The sequence below is a fragment of the Hylobates moloch genome, unplaced genomic scaffold (genome assembly GCF_009828535.3).
Source record: "Hylobates moloch isolate HMO894 unplaced genomic scaffold, HMol_V3 SCAFFOLD_5, whole genome shotgun sequence".
In the NCBI taxonomy this organism is placed as follows: domain Eukaryota; kingdom Metazoa; phylum Chordata; class Mammalia; order Primates; family Hylobatidae; genus Hylobates; species Hylobates moloch.
Genome location: NW_026652280.1, coordinates 32,347,463 through 32,365,070, shown reverse-complemented (window position 1 = coordinate 32,365,070; position 17,608 = coordinate 32,347,463). Strand labels below are relative to the sequence as shown.

General features: G+C 39.8%; 1 protein-coding gene and 1 non-coding gene across 2 annotated transcripts in view; both read right to left on the bottom strand.

The window, feature by feature from the left end:
• The window catches only part of SKOR2 (SKI family transcriptional corepressor 2), a 46,196-nt gene that overhangs the window by 19,147 nt on the left and 9,441 nt on the right, over window positions 1-17,608 (bottom strand). Inside the window, exons 5-6 of the mRNA XM_032151709.1 lie at window positions 6,267-6,332; window positions 5,791-5,889 (exon numbers count right to left, since the gene is read on the bottom strand). Of these exons, the coding sequence (XP_032007600.1) occupies window positions 5,791-5,889; window positions 6,267-6,332 (165 nt within the window). The remainder of the gene's footprint in view (window positions 1-5,790; window positions 5,890-6,266; window positions 6,333-17,608) is intronic.
• LOC116469957 (U6 spliceosomal RNA) lies at window positions 9,773-9,879 on the bottom strand. The gene has a single exon (XR_004248407.1). It is a non-coding gene; the product is annotated as a U6 spliceosomal RNA (small nuclear RNA).

Here is a 17,608-nt window from a genome sequence, read left to right as displayed (position 1 = left end):
TGGAATCTGCCCCGCCGCCCCGACCCCACACTTCATCTTCCAGAGTATGCTACAAAAAGAAAGAAGAAGGAAGGAAGGAAGGAAGGGAACCACTGAACATAAAATGAATTCAATAATGGCCACAGGTGAAAGATGCAGACAACCATATTCAGGGAGATGAGATGTAGTTTGTTTTTAATAACAAGGACTCTTAACAGTAATTTGGAAGAGCAATTTTTTATAAGAATCTAAAATGATGACATTTTCGATGAAATCTAACATTTTTCTTAAAGCTCCATTCATTAGTGCTTTCCTGTAATAACCAACTGGCCTTTCCACTCAGTTCTTGTAAGTACCATGAATTTGTCACTAGATCTGCAAATCTAAGGATTCAACTCATGAGCCCTGGATACTCTCCTTTATACAAGTCTTCAGTGATCCAATTTCATCCTCCATTGTCAGTTTTAATCTCTTCGGGTATGATCCCAATGTTTCTATCAATCATTTATTGAGAGTATGCTATGTACCCACAATACGCCAGGTGCTGCAGGTGGCAACAGAAGAACATTCTGAGTAGTCCTTCCCTGAATCTATTTACAATTCGGGTTGGGGGAGTGGAGAGTAACACGAGTGAAACAGAGGAGGAGTCAACACAGAAAACTCATGGTACTAGAAATGAACACAACAGGACTTCAGAGAATGGTGCCTGCTGCAAGAGTGGAAAGGCTTCTTGGATGTGGCAAAACTTTAGCTGTGCTCCAGATAAGAAGGAGGACTTGGATGAGGGAAGGCACTCTGGACTAGAGGGACACGGTGTGTAGAGGTGGGTGGAGAGGGGTGAGAGTGGTCTGCCAGGTAACTGGAGCTGAGCCGGGGGAGACGCAGAAATAAGGGTGGAGAGGTTGGGGGAGGGGCACACAATTATGACAGGTTTTGAGAGTCAGACAAGAGTTAACTTAGATATACCATGATAAACAGTGCAAATCATTCTAGCTTCTTGAAGTGAAGATTTTGTGCCAAATCTAGAGTTTTAGGAAGACAGGGCTAAGAGCAGCAGGCAGAAAGGGCTGGAGTGGAGAAGGGAGGTGAGGATGCAGGGCACCCTGCTGGTGAGGGCCTTCTCCATTCATTGCCACCTTTAGCAGGTCCCAGGTTCGGGGCTAGGCTCTGAGGTTTTAAGAAGGCTAGTGGGAAGAAATCAAAATGAATAAAAACTACAGCAAAATGATGAATGCTGGAATAAAGGAAGGCATAGGGTATTGGAGGAAAAGAGAGGAAGAAGAGATACAATTGCTGGGGAAGGTGTACATAATGCAGTGGCAAACATAACTTCTGGATTTACAGCTGCAAAAATGATCAGACCAGTCGTAAGTGAGGGAGTTTGGAATGGTGGCATTGGGAGTCACCTTTAATAATTTACCTGTCCAATTGAACATGATTTTCATTGCAAAACATGTTTGACCAGCCATCCTATTGTCATCTCAAAGTAACCTTAATAATGGTGGAGCCCCTCCTAATCCATTTCCCCAAACACCTACTCCCACTCAATTCCAGCTTCTCCTTTTTCCTTAGTATACCCTCCCTACCTCTCTGTTTTGTCCTACCTGGTTTGTTGATTAAACTTATTGTTTGGTATTAAAGCAAGTTTCACTGCCTGTCCCACCCTCTATAATGACAGCTCCCATAAACCTTTACAAGTTCTGGTTTCTTACATTAGCTGGTTTACTATACAGTCACTACAAGAATGTCAGCATCAAACTTTAAAACAGTATATAGTAGCAACAACTCACATTTAATAGTAATTACTATGCATTTGTCACTATGCTAAGCACTTCATGCCTTTCACTCATTTAATTCTCTCCACAACCCCAGGAGGTAGGTAGTAGTATTGTTATAGTGTTGAAAAGAGATCAGGGAACTTGCCTAAGGTTACTCAGTCAGTGAGTAGAGCAGTCAGCATCCACACCTGGAACCCTCTCTATGACCTGCCATGCTTCTCTGCCTCTGCTGTAATGGCAAATGCCTGCCTTGCCCTGCTTTCTCCTCCCCAGATTTCCCCATCAGGGCTATGCATAAGTATCAGTGGAGAGCAGCTCTGGAAGCCTCTGTTCCAGCAAGTGCAGAGAGTTGCTTGTTTCTCTTCCTCCTCCCAACTGCTGCTCCCCAAATGTGGAGACTTGTTTCTTCCTTCTCCTCCATCTTCCTCCTTCTTCCTCCTTTTCTGCCTCTTCCTCCTCCTTCTCCTTTTTCCCTCTACCCTTCCTCCTCCTCCTCCTCCTCCACCTGCCCCTCCTCTCTGTTATCTTTATTTGTACCCTCTCCATACTTAGGACCATTCCTGTGGTCCTCATTAGCCCTCAGAACCACGACAAGAAGCCAATTTTTTTTTTTTTTTTTTTTTTTTGGAGACAGAGTCTCTCTGTGTTGCCCAGGCTGGAGTGCAGTGGCACGATCTCGGCTCACTGCAACCTCTGCCTCCCAGGTTCAAGCGATTCTCCTGCTTCAGCCTCCTGAGTAGCTAGGATTCATACCACCACACCAGCTAATTTTTTATATTTCTGGTACAGATGAGGTTTCACCAAGCTGGCCAGGCTGGTCTCAAACTGCTGACCTCAAGTGATCTGCCTGCCTCGGCCTCCCAAAGTGCTAGGATTACAGGCATAAACCACTGTGCCTGGCCAGAAGCCAAAAATTTGGACCCAAGTTTAGAAATGCTTTTCTAGAGCTCAGTGCTGTTCCTCTCCTTTTCTTCTTTCTGCTTCATAATTACCATCATAATTGCACTTATCCTGTGCTCAGCAATGTGCACAGCACTTCACATAGGTCTCTCGTTCAGTCCTCTCATTCTTCTATGCGATAGGAATTATCTGCCCCATTTTACAGTTGCCAAGGTCATACAACCAGCAAGTAGCAGAGCCTGAAAATGAACTCAAGTCTGGTCGATTTTTGAGCCTAGATTCTTAATTCTCACGTGCTACAGCTCCTAGCCTAGGACCACAGTGCTCTAAGTCAACTGGATTTTAAGTGTGGTGACTGTGAGCATCTGTTCACCTCCTAGTAAAAAGCTTTGCAAAACTCTCACGAGAATTCCTCTATGCTTCTTTCCGATGGGGCTTTGCAAAGCTCGGTTTTCCCCTTTTCATCTGAGTGAATCTAAATCTGTCCCTTAGCCTCACGGCCCCTCACATTTAGTTAACAAGCACATAATGTGCATTTGCTATTTTCATCCGTGTGAAATTGACTGCCTCTTTGTGGTGTATCTAAACCACGCATTATTTAAACTTGGGCACACACATGCCACTTCCTTGGTCAGTGGAGTATGTTGTAGATAAAAAAAAGAGGAATTCTTTTTTTGTTACTGTTTAATTGAAGTGTTTCATATATGTGGCAATCACAGAGGATACATATTAATGCACATCAAAATGATGAATGAGAGGTCTGAATTGAAACTGGCCAGTACTGTAACATTCTAACATTTTGTTTAACAGAAACATGTTGTGCTACAGAGCAGTTACTAAGAAAAATATAAATTATTATGGACTACTTAATTCCTTAGAATGAATATGAGTTAGCTTTTATTAATGGGATGAATTATGACTACAGAGGTTTCATAGGGAGTTAGAAGGGCATGTTAGGGATTCAATGGGACTTAGATCCACTCTGCTAGATCTAAAAGCAGTGACTTGCAAACTCAACAATTAGATAAACATCAGCTATTGGAAAAACATATCATTCAATGCCTCTCATTGGGGCAAGGAACTGTGCAGCCTTTCTTAAGATACAGTTTCAAAAGTTAGAGAATCCTAGATCCTTTCGAAGCACCTGTTTCTTATGGTTTCAAAGATATTTTAAATGTTTCTCCTTTTCTCAAAGCTATAAGTATCACAATATTCCTAATTATGCTATCAAAAGCTATTGGCCATTCTCCTTCTTTCAATCTTATTCTAAAGCCCTGCAGGCATTCTCCGAATTCAAAATAACTGAAGCACCATGAGCTCCAACCTCCTTTGGAGTATGCAGAGAGAACACACTTTGCAGACCCTCCCATTCCTTGTGGTCAGAGTTCTCTTCCATCATGCAGTTTCCTCTACATTTTGAATCCTGACTAAATGTTCTGGTCAAATTTAGTTTGACATGTTACCAGGAACCTGGTGCTATTCAAAAATGCTACCTAAGTATGTCATTCAGTTGTGCCAGTGATTACATTTAGGAAGCCCTAATGAATGAGGACCTTCAGGCTGATATTACTGAAATTATCACAATTATTTAAAAATCTTCCGGCCGGGCGCAGTGGCTCACGCTTGTAATCCCAGCACTTTGGGAGGCCGAGGCGGGCGGATCACGAGGTCAGGAGATCGAGACCACAGTGAAACCCCGTCTCTACTAAGAAAATACAAAAAATTAGCCGGGCGTGGTGGCGGACACCTGTAGTCCCAGCTACTCGGAGAGGCTGAGGCAGGAGAATGGCGTGAACCCGGGAGGTGGAGCTTGCAGTGAGCCGAGATTGAGCCACTGCACTCCAGCCTGGGCGACAGAGCGGAACTCCGTCTTAAAAAAAAAAAAAAATCTTCCAGATGCTGATACAGGAATCATCTGGCACAGGAATTGCCAACTTGAGTTTTGTGATTTCTGGATTAATAACAAGAAGCATGCTGACATTCTAAAAAAGTGCCCTGGAAAAAATTAATTTTAAAAATATATAATTAGAAAAATAAGTTTGCCGGCCAGGCACAGTGGCTCATGCCTGTAATCCCAGCACTTTGGGAGGCCGAGGCAGGTGGATCACCTGAGGTCAGGAGTTCGAGATCTGCCTGACCAATATGGTGAAACCCTGCCTCTACTAAGAATACAAAAATTAGCCAGGTGTGGTGGTGTGTGCCTGTAGTACCAGCTACTCTGGAGGCTGAGACAGGAGACTTGCTTGAACCCAGGTGGCAGAGGTTGCAGTGAGCTGAGATTGTGCCACTGCACTCCAGCCTGGGTGACAGAGCAAGACTCCGTTTCAAAAAGAAAAAAAAAATAAGTTTGCATACTATTTTCCCACTTTCCTTTCTCTGGAGAGGGGAATATGACTAAATCAAACTCCGGAAAGCTTGAAAAACACTACTGGGATGTATTTGTCCAGATGTGACCCAGACCAGGGCAGATGAATTTTTAAAATCTGGACACCTACCGTAAAGTTTTAGGAAATTCCAAGACTCTGGGAGTAGAACTAACAGTTTTTAGGCTACACTATCTCCTGCCTCTAAATTCAGAATGGAATTTTAACATTAAATATGGATGGGAAATCTAAAACTACTAAAATTATACCAATTTCATTTAATAAAATAGATTGTGTATACTGAACCATTAAAGTTTAGATTTTCATATTTATACATATCTCAAGCATCAGGAAGCTATCCAGAACAATCTGAGAATGAAAGTTAACTTTTTCTTGTTTTCCCTACTTGAGAGAATGTAAATACCGAAGTAGTTCTTTTGTTTTAAAATCTATAATCTAACTATATCTAAATATTTAAATATATTTACATATTTAATTATATATTTACACACATTTTTAAAATACGTACAACATACACATAGAGATACACATACATCCATACACAAATACCAAAAAGTTATTGTAAGAAATTTTATCTGTGAGTCAATTCAAAGCCTAAATAAAACTAAAATTTATGAATATTTAGGCAGACCATGGGAAGACTGTGTGTGTTTTGCACAATCGCTTAATACTTAGAATCACATTCTTAAGACTAATAATAGAAACGTAATCAGTTATCATAAATACAATGAATAAAAGTGATTTCTTACTGAATACTGGGAAAGACGTGTTTCCTTTTAACACCTGGAATTCTTGTTCCAGTCGTCTCCGTAAATCTATTTGTTCAAATAAAACCTTCTGAAGTTCTTCTAATAAAAAAAAGAAGAGTCATTTTACTAATCTTTACAAATAACTCTCCAGAGAACTGTTATATATGGCAATTTATTATTATAAGACAAAATATTTTACCAGTTTAAAAAGTGTTGCATAGACATAGGATAGATTTTGTGCAGAAATCCATGAATATAAATCAATGTAATATATTATTTTAAAGTATTATATTACAGTGTCATGTATTGATTGATATGTATGCATTAATCTCAATTATATCCACCCAATGGTCCATATATTATTCATATGTTGCTTGTCAAGCTAAAAATATGGTGTAGAACAAAAATATCCTCCTATTATCTCCATAGTCGTTTAAAGCTAAGAGAAGTTCTACAGAATTGAAACTTTCATTTACCTTTCCCCATATTTTCTACATCCTTTTTGAGTGAATGAGGTGAGTTGGTTTCTTGTGCGTGTTCACCTTTTAAAAAAGCAGAAAAAATATTATTAGTTTTGTGTAGGCTAGTTCTGTAAATTTTCCTTTACATTTTAATATCTGCAAAACAGTTTATTTAATATAACCTGAAATTGGAAGTCCTCATAACCAAATGTTGTCCTCATTTATTCACATACAATCCTCCTGAAACACGGAGGGGAGGTGCAGAAAAGGAGGGCAGAGCCTGCCTGGCCTGTGATGGCAGCTCCGGAAAAGCAGATTCTTGAAGTTATTCCCTCTCCAGCCCCCTACCGCTATCCATCCTTTACAAGGAAGGAAATTGCTAGAACGGGCAAAAGAGGAGTCTGGATAGTCAAGATTTCTGGTAGAAATCTGATTGGAGTCTCGCTGGTCCTTGAAGGGAGGAAGCTTGGTTTGAATGGAAAGGTTCTCAAGACTAGAAGCAGGGGCCCAGCCTTCTTGGGCCATCAAAATTTGGGACACTGAAAAAGAAATGTGAGGAGGCTTTGAGTTGTAAATGATGAGCCTGGAGGGGTTTCCTAATAATTGATAGTTTGTTTTTTTAAAAAAAACCAACTTGGGCCGGGCGCGGTGGCTCACACCTATAATCCCAGCACTTTGGGACTCCGAGGCGGGCAGATCACCTGACGTCAGGAGTTCAAGACCAGCCTGACCAACATGGAGAAACCCTGTTTCTACAAAAAATACAAAATTAGCTGGGCGTGGTGGTGCATGCCTGTAATCTCAGCTACTTGAGAGGCTGAGGCAGGAGAATTGCTTGAACCTGGGAGGCGGAGGTTGCGGTGAGCTGAGATTGTGCCATTGCACTCCAGCCTGGGCAACAAGAGAGAAACTCCATCTCAAAAAAAAAAAAAAAAATCAACTTAAGGCTAGGTGCAGTGACTCACATCTGTAATTGGGAGGCTGAGGCGGGAGGATTGCTTGAGGCCAGGAGTTTGAGACCAACCTGGGTAACATGGCAAAAGCTTGTCCCTACAAAAATAGAAAAATTAGCTGAATGTGGTGGTGTGCACCTGTAGTTCCAGCAACTTGGGAGGCTGAGGTGGGAGGATCACTTGAGCCCAGGAGATTGAGGCTGTAGTGAGCTGTGATTGCACTACTACACTCCAGCCTGGGTGACCCTGACTCAAAAAAATAAATAAATAAATAAATAAAACAAAAAGTAAAAAAAAATTAAAAATCAACTTAAAACAGAGAGACAAAATAAGTTAACTTATATAAGTTTGTAAACAGTTACTTGCTTGCTGATATCTCTTAACTGCTCTTCCTTGACCAAAGAAAACTATATTGCGCATAAAGGTTAGATCGTTATTCCTATTTCATTTACATGCTGACTAGGATGGCAAGTTAAGAAAATGTCTCTATCCACAGTCATGAATTGAGTCTACAAATCTGCTCTAAATAAACCAGAATCCAATCATTCGGGCAATCAGAATTTTTAAAAAATTCAACCTGCTATCCTCAATACTCACATAATTTAATCAAGCTTTTCATTTCTGTCTGAAGAGGTGTGGTAGAACAAACAAAGGGGCTCTGAGGCTTCATGGATCCCTCTCCCTTTGCCCCCATCCCTCCTCTGTGTCCCCAGAGTTCCTTGCACAGGCCTCAGTCATGGTACTGTTTCCTTACTCCCCTTCCTCACTCAGTGGGCCATGTGTTACTTGGGGGCAGAGGCTAGGTATGGCCAGTGCCTAGCACAGTGCTGAACATACAATAAGCACTCAATAAAGGGTCTGCAGTTGTTTCTGAAAAGGATCCCAGAGGTCATAAATTCTAAATTACAGTAAGCATGGGCCAGAATTCATCAAAGATCTCCTTACTATTTATTTCCCTCAGCAAAAACCAAAATGTAACGGCCCTGGGCACTTGTAGAAGTACAGGGAGATTTCTTTGCTGAGGTAAAAATTTCTGCAAAGAGGGAAACAGAATTTCTCCCTGAAGTGGTGACCTATAACAGTATCATGGACAGACAGGAAAATTTTCAATATGATATTATCGATGGCAATTCAAGTGCATTTTACTTGATGACTGTGCGGAGTACGTTTGTGTGTGTTTGTGCATGTGTGTGTGTGTGTGTAGGTAAATACATCTGTGAAAATATACGCAAATAGTCCAGAACATATGCATCATCAGGGGAAGGAGCCTAATAATATCCTTGGCATCCCTCAGTTCCTTAATAGCAAGCATCTTCTCTAATATCCAGATCAGATTCCTATAGCCTCATTCTCATTCTCATCTTGGACATGATTTCTCTATAGGCTCAGACGTACTCTTGAACCTTGATACCTTGGCTTTCTTCTCCATATAAAAAGAAAATAGAGAGGAAATATCTGTGAAGCATTTTAAATATAGACCTCAATGCAATTCCTAGAAAAACACTATTATGTAAAACAAGAGTAACATGAAGGTTGATAACAAATCATTAATGTGTAAACCAAGAAAAATAGTATTTTGAAATGAAGATACATGCATATTATGTGCAGTCTCTGTTAACCAGTTAAAGGTGTAGAAGTTTCAAAAATACTGGCATACAATATTGAATCTGAACAACAGAAGAAAGAGGCATGCATGTATCTCTGCATTTATCTGCAGGGCATAATGACACTATCATTCTACAACTTTCTCAACCACTCAAAGCATGATTTAAATGAGATCTTTATTCCTGAATAGGCAATTCTAGAAACCATAGTCTTATCAAATTATAGACCAGATTCCTTTTGACTCATTAGGATATTTTGTGGACTGTTTGTCTTATATTATGTTTCAGTTAGTTGAATTTAAAAATTAAAATATGATATGTAAAATGCATTTCTTTCCTACCTCATAATTAGTAGCTTTACATTGGTATGAAACCACTAAACAAGCAGCTAGTAAATGGAAACTATGTTAAACACAGGCAAATCTACTGATGATGTTAATAAAAAGCTTGTCTTTTCATCAGCTTTGTAGAGGTTTTATTAACACTTTGCAACGGCATCTATTTCAAACAGATATTTTGCTGCATCTTCTGGGTAAAATCTGCCAATTTTGAGCTTAGAGGATTCGAATGCCTCACTTACAAAGGGTTTTTTAAATGGCTAAATGTTAGGTAAATAAAAAGCACAGAAGCTTCCGCTGCCTTTTGTGTATCTTTTACTGGACTGTTGCCTTTTGTATATTACTAATCTGTGAAAACCAGATTGTTAATGGTGGTTAAAAATGACCTCTGGGAGCCTGGATATATTTGTTCACTATTACTGCTAATGGTTTCCATCTGGTTAAAAAAAAAGGCAGTCTAATACTAGATTAAATAAATGTGATTTAGTTGACAGTGATCTCCCAATTTTTCTAAAAATTCCATCAGGTTGGCTACATTTTACTTTTTCAGAATTAATGAATGGGTTTGGAAACATCCCTAAAGTGCTTACTTTTTTATCCCCTATATTCCCCTCACCCTTTTGTTTTTAAATATGGACTGCTTCAGAAATTTGTGTGTTATCCTTGCACAGGGGCCATGCTAATCTTCTCTGTATTGTCCCAATTTTAGTATATGTGCTGCCAAAGTGAGCACTGGATTCCTCTTTTGAAAAAGGGGTTGGTGAGCCAGATATGGTGGCTCATGTCTATAATCCCAGCACTTTGGGAGGCTGAGGCAGGTGGATCACCTAAGGTCAGGAGTTCAAGACCAGCCTGGCCAACATGGTGAAAACCCATCTCTACTAAAAATACAAAAACTAGCTGGGCATGGTGGCAGGCACCTGTAATCCCAGCTACTTGGGAGGCTGAGGCAGGAGAGTCGCTTGAACCCAGGAGGCAGAGATTGCAGTAAACCGAGATCACGCCACTGCATTCTAGTCTGGGTGACAGAGCAAGACTCCATCTTAGGAAAAAAAAAAAAAAAAAAGAGGGGGTGGAGGGAAGCATAGCGATTCTAACAGTGTAGAATTGTAGGAGAGCAAATTATACATGGAAGAAGCATGTTTCTTGGAAGCCTGGCCTCAAACATATCTAAGACTGTAGAAAAAAACTGGTTTGAAGTTGGAGAGTAATGGGTAACTAGGGCATAAAACGTCTCCTGTGGATGGAAGTTTCCAAAAGCTGCTGCTAAAGGCCCAGTGCCATGGCTCGCACCTGTAATCCCAGCACTCTGGGAGGCCGAGGGAGAGTGCTTGAACCCAGGAGTTTTATACCAGACTGCGCAACATGGCGAAACTCTGTCTCTACAAAAAAGACAAAAATTAGCTGGGAATGGTGGTGCGCTCCTCTAGTTCCGGCTACTCTGAGTGGGAAGATCACTTGATCCCTGGAGGTCAAGGCTGAGGTGAGTCATGATTGCACCACTGGCCACTGCACTCCAGCCTGGGTGATAGAGTGAGACCCTGACTTAAATACAAAAAAGAAGAAGAAAAGAAAAAGCTGCTGCTTACGAAGGTGTCTACACCAAGACTTTCCAAGTGCACATTTGCAGGACATTGTGATCTGCATGGTTTCTGAGAATCCTGCTCACCCAGGAGGGTGAAGGCAGCATCGTGCCATATCAGGGAAACTACATCACTGCTGAGCGCAACTGGAGACCAGAGAGCCTGGAATGTCAGGAGTCAGCTTTCCTGGTCTCTCCAAGGTCCTCCAACGGCAGTGGTTCCATATTCTAGGTGAATGTTCCAACCCACTCTTGGTTCTGCCCTCACATGTCATTAGAAACTGGAAGTATGAGAAAGATGGGTGTGAGGAGTAACATGCTGAAGCAGATATGAGCAGTAAATAGCAAATGAGGAGGAGATGGACTATATGAACAACACAAACAAGCAAAAAAAAAAAAAAAAAAAAAACAGCCAACAGATTTAATAGCACTAGCTTTCAAGGGACTAGAATAATTACTTTCTCTTAAATATCATGGCAAGCCTCTGCCCAAGAACCTGCAATGGCTCCCTATGGTCTCCATCAAAGACTCCACTCTAAAGTTCTCCCCACAAAGTCTCTAGGTTCTCCCATTCTTGTCCAACCTGCTGAGCCATCCTGTCTCCTTTTTTTTTTTTTGAGAGAAGGTCTCGCTCTGCCACCCAGGCTGGAGTGCACTCACACAATCCAAGCTCACTGCAGCCTCAACCTTCTGGGCTCAGGTGATCCTCTCACCTCAGCCTCCCAGGTAGCTGGGACTACAGGTGCACACCATCACGTCTGGCTAGTTTTTTTCTGTATTTTGTTGTAGAGACGGGGTTTCACCATGTTGCCCAGGCTGGTCTTGAACCCCTGAGCTCATGTGATCCATCTACCTCGCCCTCCCAAAATGCTGGGATTATACGCCTGAGTCACTGCACCTGGCCCATCCTGTGTTTATTGCCTAACAGGCATTTATTTTTCACATCTGCTGCCTACAACTGCCTTATGTCATTTCTCTGTCCTAAGGTGCCCTCTCCTCTCTTCCTTGTGCAACCAAAATCAGAATGCCATCCAAGTCTCTTCTTGTTAAGGATTGAATGCCTGTGTCCCCCTTATCCCCAAATTCACATATTTAAATCCTAACCCCCAAGGTGATGGTATTAGAGAAGGGAGGGGAGGGCTTTGGGAGGTGATTAGGTCATGAGGGCAGAGCACTCATGAATGGGATTAATGCCCTTATAAAAGCAACCCCAGGGATCTCCCTTCCTACTTTTCCACCATGTGAGGACACAGCAAGAAAATGGCCATCTATGAACCAGGAAGAGAGCTCCCTCACCAATCACTGAATCTGCCAGTGCCTTGATCTTGGACTTCCCAGCATCCAGAACTGAGAAAAACAGATATTGTTTAAGCCACCCAGTCGATGGTATTTTTTTTTTTTTTTTATCGCAGCCTGGCCAGACTAAGACATTTTTCTTCTGTAAGGCTTTTTCAACTTCTGCAAATCTTACTGATTTATCCCTTCCTGGGCTGAAGTTCTAAGTGCTTATTGTCTTTATTCTGCCCCTTTGTACCTGATGTTCTAGTGTTTTACAATATTAGTCTGGTCTTTCTCAGCTAGAAAATATACTTTCTGAGGGCAGAGAGAACCTACCCTACAGGTAATCCCCATCACCCCTACCTTAGGAAAGGGTACAAATACATTCCACAAATACTTGTTGTACTTTTTAGTTCATTCTGCTTTGTAAGAGAAATACCAACTAACGCTATTCTAAATCCTTAGTTGTCATGACGGGTTTTAAAGCATTAACTTGTTCCTATATGTGAACAGCACATTTTGATCCATTTGTATATTCTGACTAAATTAGGCTAACTATACATTCAGTTTACTGGGGAAATTTGTGACGCTCCAATAGAAAATAAGTTTTGTTCTCATCTGACATTTTGAAAATTTCTTTCAGGAACAAACAAAACCACAGCACTAAATTTTAACCACGACCTGAAAATATTAATTAACATATATGTCTACTGTGGCCTCCAACAGCAAAAATATTGTACATTTTTAGAGCTCATTTAACTATAAGAGCCAAATGAATCGTCAGGTGACCTGTTCTGTCGGTGGACATGAGAGAGGAGAAGCTGATTAAACAGTTATCACTCTTCTCAAACTGAACTCTGAATTCAATAAATAAGAGCATTTAAATATTGTGTCCTGCAGACATGTAGGGTATACCATGTATATGGGGTAGAACATGAAACTTTTGCCATTTGAATAAAGAGCAAAAAATGTGGCATTCACCCATCCCTTCTATGGAAATACATTCTTTCTTCTCCCCACCATTTTCTTTCTTTCTTTCTTTCTTTCTTTCTTTCTTTCTTTCTTTCTTTCTTTCTTTCTTTCTTTCTTTCTTTTTTTTTGAGACAGAATCTTGCTCTGTTGTGCAGGCTGGAGTACAGTGGTGTGAACATGGCTTACTGTAGCCTGTCCTTCTGGGCTCATGCGATCCTCCCACCTCAGCCTCCAGAGTAGCTGTGCCACTATGCCAGGCTAATTTTAAAAAATATTTTGTAGGTCTCCCTATGTTGCCCAGTCTGGTCTCGAACTCCTGGCCTCAGGGAATCCTCCTGTCTCATTCTTCCAAAGTGTTGGTATTATAAGCATGAGCCACTGTACCAGGCTGCCCCCAGTCATTTCATCCCTACTTGGTTTCCTACTCCTTGTCTTGGCTGTCTCCCTTTTAAATTCTCCCTTGAGCCAACAACTGGCACTTAGAAGCATGGCCCAGCCAGCAGCCCCAGGCACTAAGCGGTTGCTTATCACTGAAAGGGCCTCTATGTCCTCCCAGTACTGTTGTTGACAATTCATGAAAAATATTTGGAGAAAATATTTTGTTTTGATTTTTTTTAATAGAAGGAAAATGTCTGTCCACAGAGGAAGTCTGCAGAAAAAAAGAAAGAAAGTGTGTTATTTAATTGCACACTCACAGGTAAATTTAGTAAATAATTTTTTTCTTTTTTTTTTGAGAGATAGTCTTGCTCTGTCACCCAGGCTGGAGTGCAGTGGTGCAGTCTCAGCTCACTGTTACCTTTGTCTCCTGGATTCAAGCGATTCTCTTGCCTCAGCCTCCTGAGTAGCTGGGATTACAGGTGGCCGCCACCACACCCGGCTAATTTTTGTATTTTTAGTATAGACAGGGTTTTACCTTGTTGGCCAGGCTGGTCTTGAACTCCTGACCTCAGGCAATCCACCTGCCTCGGCCTCCCAAAGTGCTAGGATTACAGGCATGAGCCACTGCGCTTGGCCAATTTAGTAAATAAAATTATTTTAGTTTAAGACTGTGTCTATACATGAGATACACAAGCACTCTAACATCTGGATGAAGAAAGGTATTATAATTTCGGTCAAGTGTCCAGACGTTTCCATAGTTTGTGCAGACTCATGTGCTAGCAGTGTCTGTGTTCTGCTGCGGGGGAGCGCACCCTAGAAGAGAAGCCATCTTCTGCATGCAAAGCTGCAAACAATCTTTGCATGCTGCTCCCAATGCACCTTCTTGCCCTTTTATGCTGGGCTGAGGCTCTGTTCTCCTGTTGCTCAACAGCAGGCACAGGGCCTGGCCACTGTTGAACAGAAGCTCCACGTATGCATGTTTAACTCCCAAATAAACTCTGAATTCTAAAATTGATCTTAGTCTTATAATCTGCTTCTAACTGAGATTCTCTGGATTTTTTATTTTCTCTGTCTCTGACACTCTTAGAGGTATGATTTGGATAGGGTCAAAATTAATCTAGTTAGTGTAACTAGTACACTTAAGAATAACCAAAATATAGCACAACATATGGCATAGAGAGGTTTTTAAAAACACTTTGCGTTAAGTCATTAAAAAATCAATTATATAAAAAGCAAGGTTAAATAATTTTCTCCTCTATCAGTGGGATATAGACTTCTAATTTCTTGGTGTTAAATTCTACATTGAATGACTTCCCCTGTGACGTCTGGCACTTCAGTGAGGTCACAGAACAGAAAAGAAAAAAAAAATCAAAATCACTGGAAAGCATATGCTACAGAATGAACTAACTAAATATTAACTCCATTAGTGAAAAAAAAAAAGGAGCAAGTGCAAGATTAATACCAGTGGGATTATAGTAAACTAAGAGTTATGGCAAACTTTACAATTCATGATCAAAATTTATTGCAAGGTGCATACACGTTGCATCTTGAATCAGTAAATTAAATATCTTTGATTAGTGCGTCTCGAGTTCATTTAGAAAGCTCTTGAGTTTTAGAACTGGTGTTGTGAGTTAATGCTGTTTAATTTTTTTTCCTGGACATTTTTTCATTGCCCTTCTCTATCTCCTTGAGTTCTATATTTTTAACAATCATTAGTAAGAAGGAAACGTTCATAAATAAAAGTAAACAAATATCTGAAATAAGGAAATTATTTAATTTTGAGTCCATGTATTGAAAGACTTCAAAATACATTGTGCATAACTAAATGTTGCTAGTAAACTAGAGATGGGAGGTTTTATCAAATTTTATAGGTGGATTAACTGAGGCACAAAATAGTGTAAGGGTTTACCTAATGTCACCTAGTGAGGGAATTAAAACTCAGATCTACTAGTCTATACTTTAAATAATTTTTCTTATTTTTTGCTTTTTTTAAAAAAAATCATAGGCATGTTCAAAAATAGAATGGAATAATGAATCAGAGTGCTTCCTCCGCTATATATTCATGAGAAGTGTAATTGCTTCTTACTATTCTCAGAAATCTGTCCATAGCATATTAAGTACACTAGAGAATCATACCAGTGAAAATCAAATTGATTTTAAAACTTCTATACATATAAAAAGATGCAGCCATGTTCACACTGCAATGGTACCGGCATTTCTCCAGTGAAGGGGATTGAAAATTGGGGATGACTCCACTTTACCTGATTTCCTTGACCTGCAATAGCTTTGAGCTGTCTGACCAGCTTACTCCACTGCATTCAATTTCAGATCACTTAACTTCACTAAAGTTATTCAAAATGGAAATGCAAAACCTTACTCTGGGATTGCAATTGGAAATACTGTCATTTGTATTTTTGAGTAGGTAATATTTTGATGAAACTACCATCCCCCTTATCTATCTGACTTGGGTCTAATTTTAAAGGATCTATAGATAAAAGTTCTCCTGGCTTTTGGGTAATTTTGGCTGCTTAAGAACTTCATGTTTGGTCCCTCAATTATACAGAATTATATCTGGTGTACGTAAGGTTAATGACCATTAACAGGGAGGTTTTAAAAAAATCATTTAAAAATGTAATCTCTTCGAAATTGTTGAAAAGTAATAGTTACCAATAAGGCTGACAGATTAAAGAAAGGCTAAACTTAATTAAAATGAGGAACTAAAAGATCAACTGGAACAAAATATTGTTGCTAAACTGAATTTTTTTTAGGGATCAATTAAATATAGGTCTATATCTTTGTTCAGAGAAAGGTCATAGAGATTTTCTGGTTAACTATATTTATAGTTGCCACAGGAGTGAAAAATTCCTATAAAAATCAAAAATTGCATACTGACTTATCAGGCAGTTTGAAAAGACATTTCATTCTTTTTTTGTTATAGCTATATAAGCATAGAAATAAAATATTGATATTTTCCAATAATAATGGTTGAATTAAACATTGGCTAAAGGGACACAGGGTTATATAAATCTTATCAGATGGTTTTTTGTGTAGACTACGATTATAGTACTCATACTGCCTTCTTAGGTAATCTGTCTCCTCCGCTTGATTGGAAGCAATGTGAGGGTAGGGACTCGTATTGATTTCTATTTCTGAATTCCCAGCGTCTAGGAAAGTACTTAGTATACAGTAGGCATTCAAAGATATTTGTGGAGTAAATAAGTAAATAAACAAATGAATGCTATCATATAGATAATGGTTGTTACATAGGGGAAAATATCTTCATTAATGAGTAAAGAATACTGGATAAAACATTTGGCTGCTACCACTCCAAAGCAGCTAATCACAAGCGCTCAGAATCTCTTTGGCTCATCTGAATTTCTGACACTTTGCCAAATAAATGGATTCTCGGGATCTGACCACAAGTAAATACATTAATACCAAAACATAGGTCACTTGGGCCCCAGTCTGGGATTTTCTCAAATGTGTATTTCAATCTGAGGACCATAAGCTAATCTTTTCTAAAAGCAATGGCAGCTGAAGGTGCACCAAGTTAAGTCCCACACAATCCAAACCCTTTAAACACTTCCTGGTGTTTAAAACATTTCCACGTGCTAAGCAAAAAACAAAAAACAAAAAAAAAAACAAAAAAACCCCATAAGGATGAAGTTCTTGTGACCCATGATTCCAAGATAAAGTTAACAAAATATAGCCTTCACCTGAAATTTGCTTATTTTGATAATATATTTTTATCCCTTCCATGTTTCACCTGTCTCCCATTCAATACAGGATAATAAGATTGTATAACCTCCTACTACATACTTCCCAGAATAATGTGAGAATGAAACCGTGATATAGAAAAATCAATGTGGAACAAGTTTCTCTGGGAATCTGTATCAAATTAATTATTGTGAGGTAGGGACCAGCAATATTTCAATAGTATCACTAGGTGTTATTGCCAATATAACTATTGACTGCACTGCCCTGAGCTCCAGGCACTGTGGAATTTTTATGTGAACACCGATCCTGACTGTACTTTTACTTACTTCCTTTTAGCATTTATATTTCCATCTTAATATCAAACAACAGTAGATACCATGGTTTTTATCTGCTTGGCTACCATTCTTGAGGTTCTGATGGCTTGTTAGGGTTTACTAGGTCAATAAGCATGGGGAAAACAAACCCCTCTTAAAGCTAGGAATTTGTTTTCAAATTCCGTCCAAATCAGAGGAAGACGAAAGAGAGAAATTCAGTT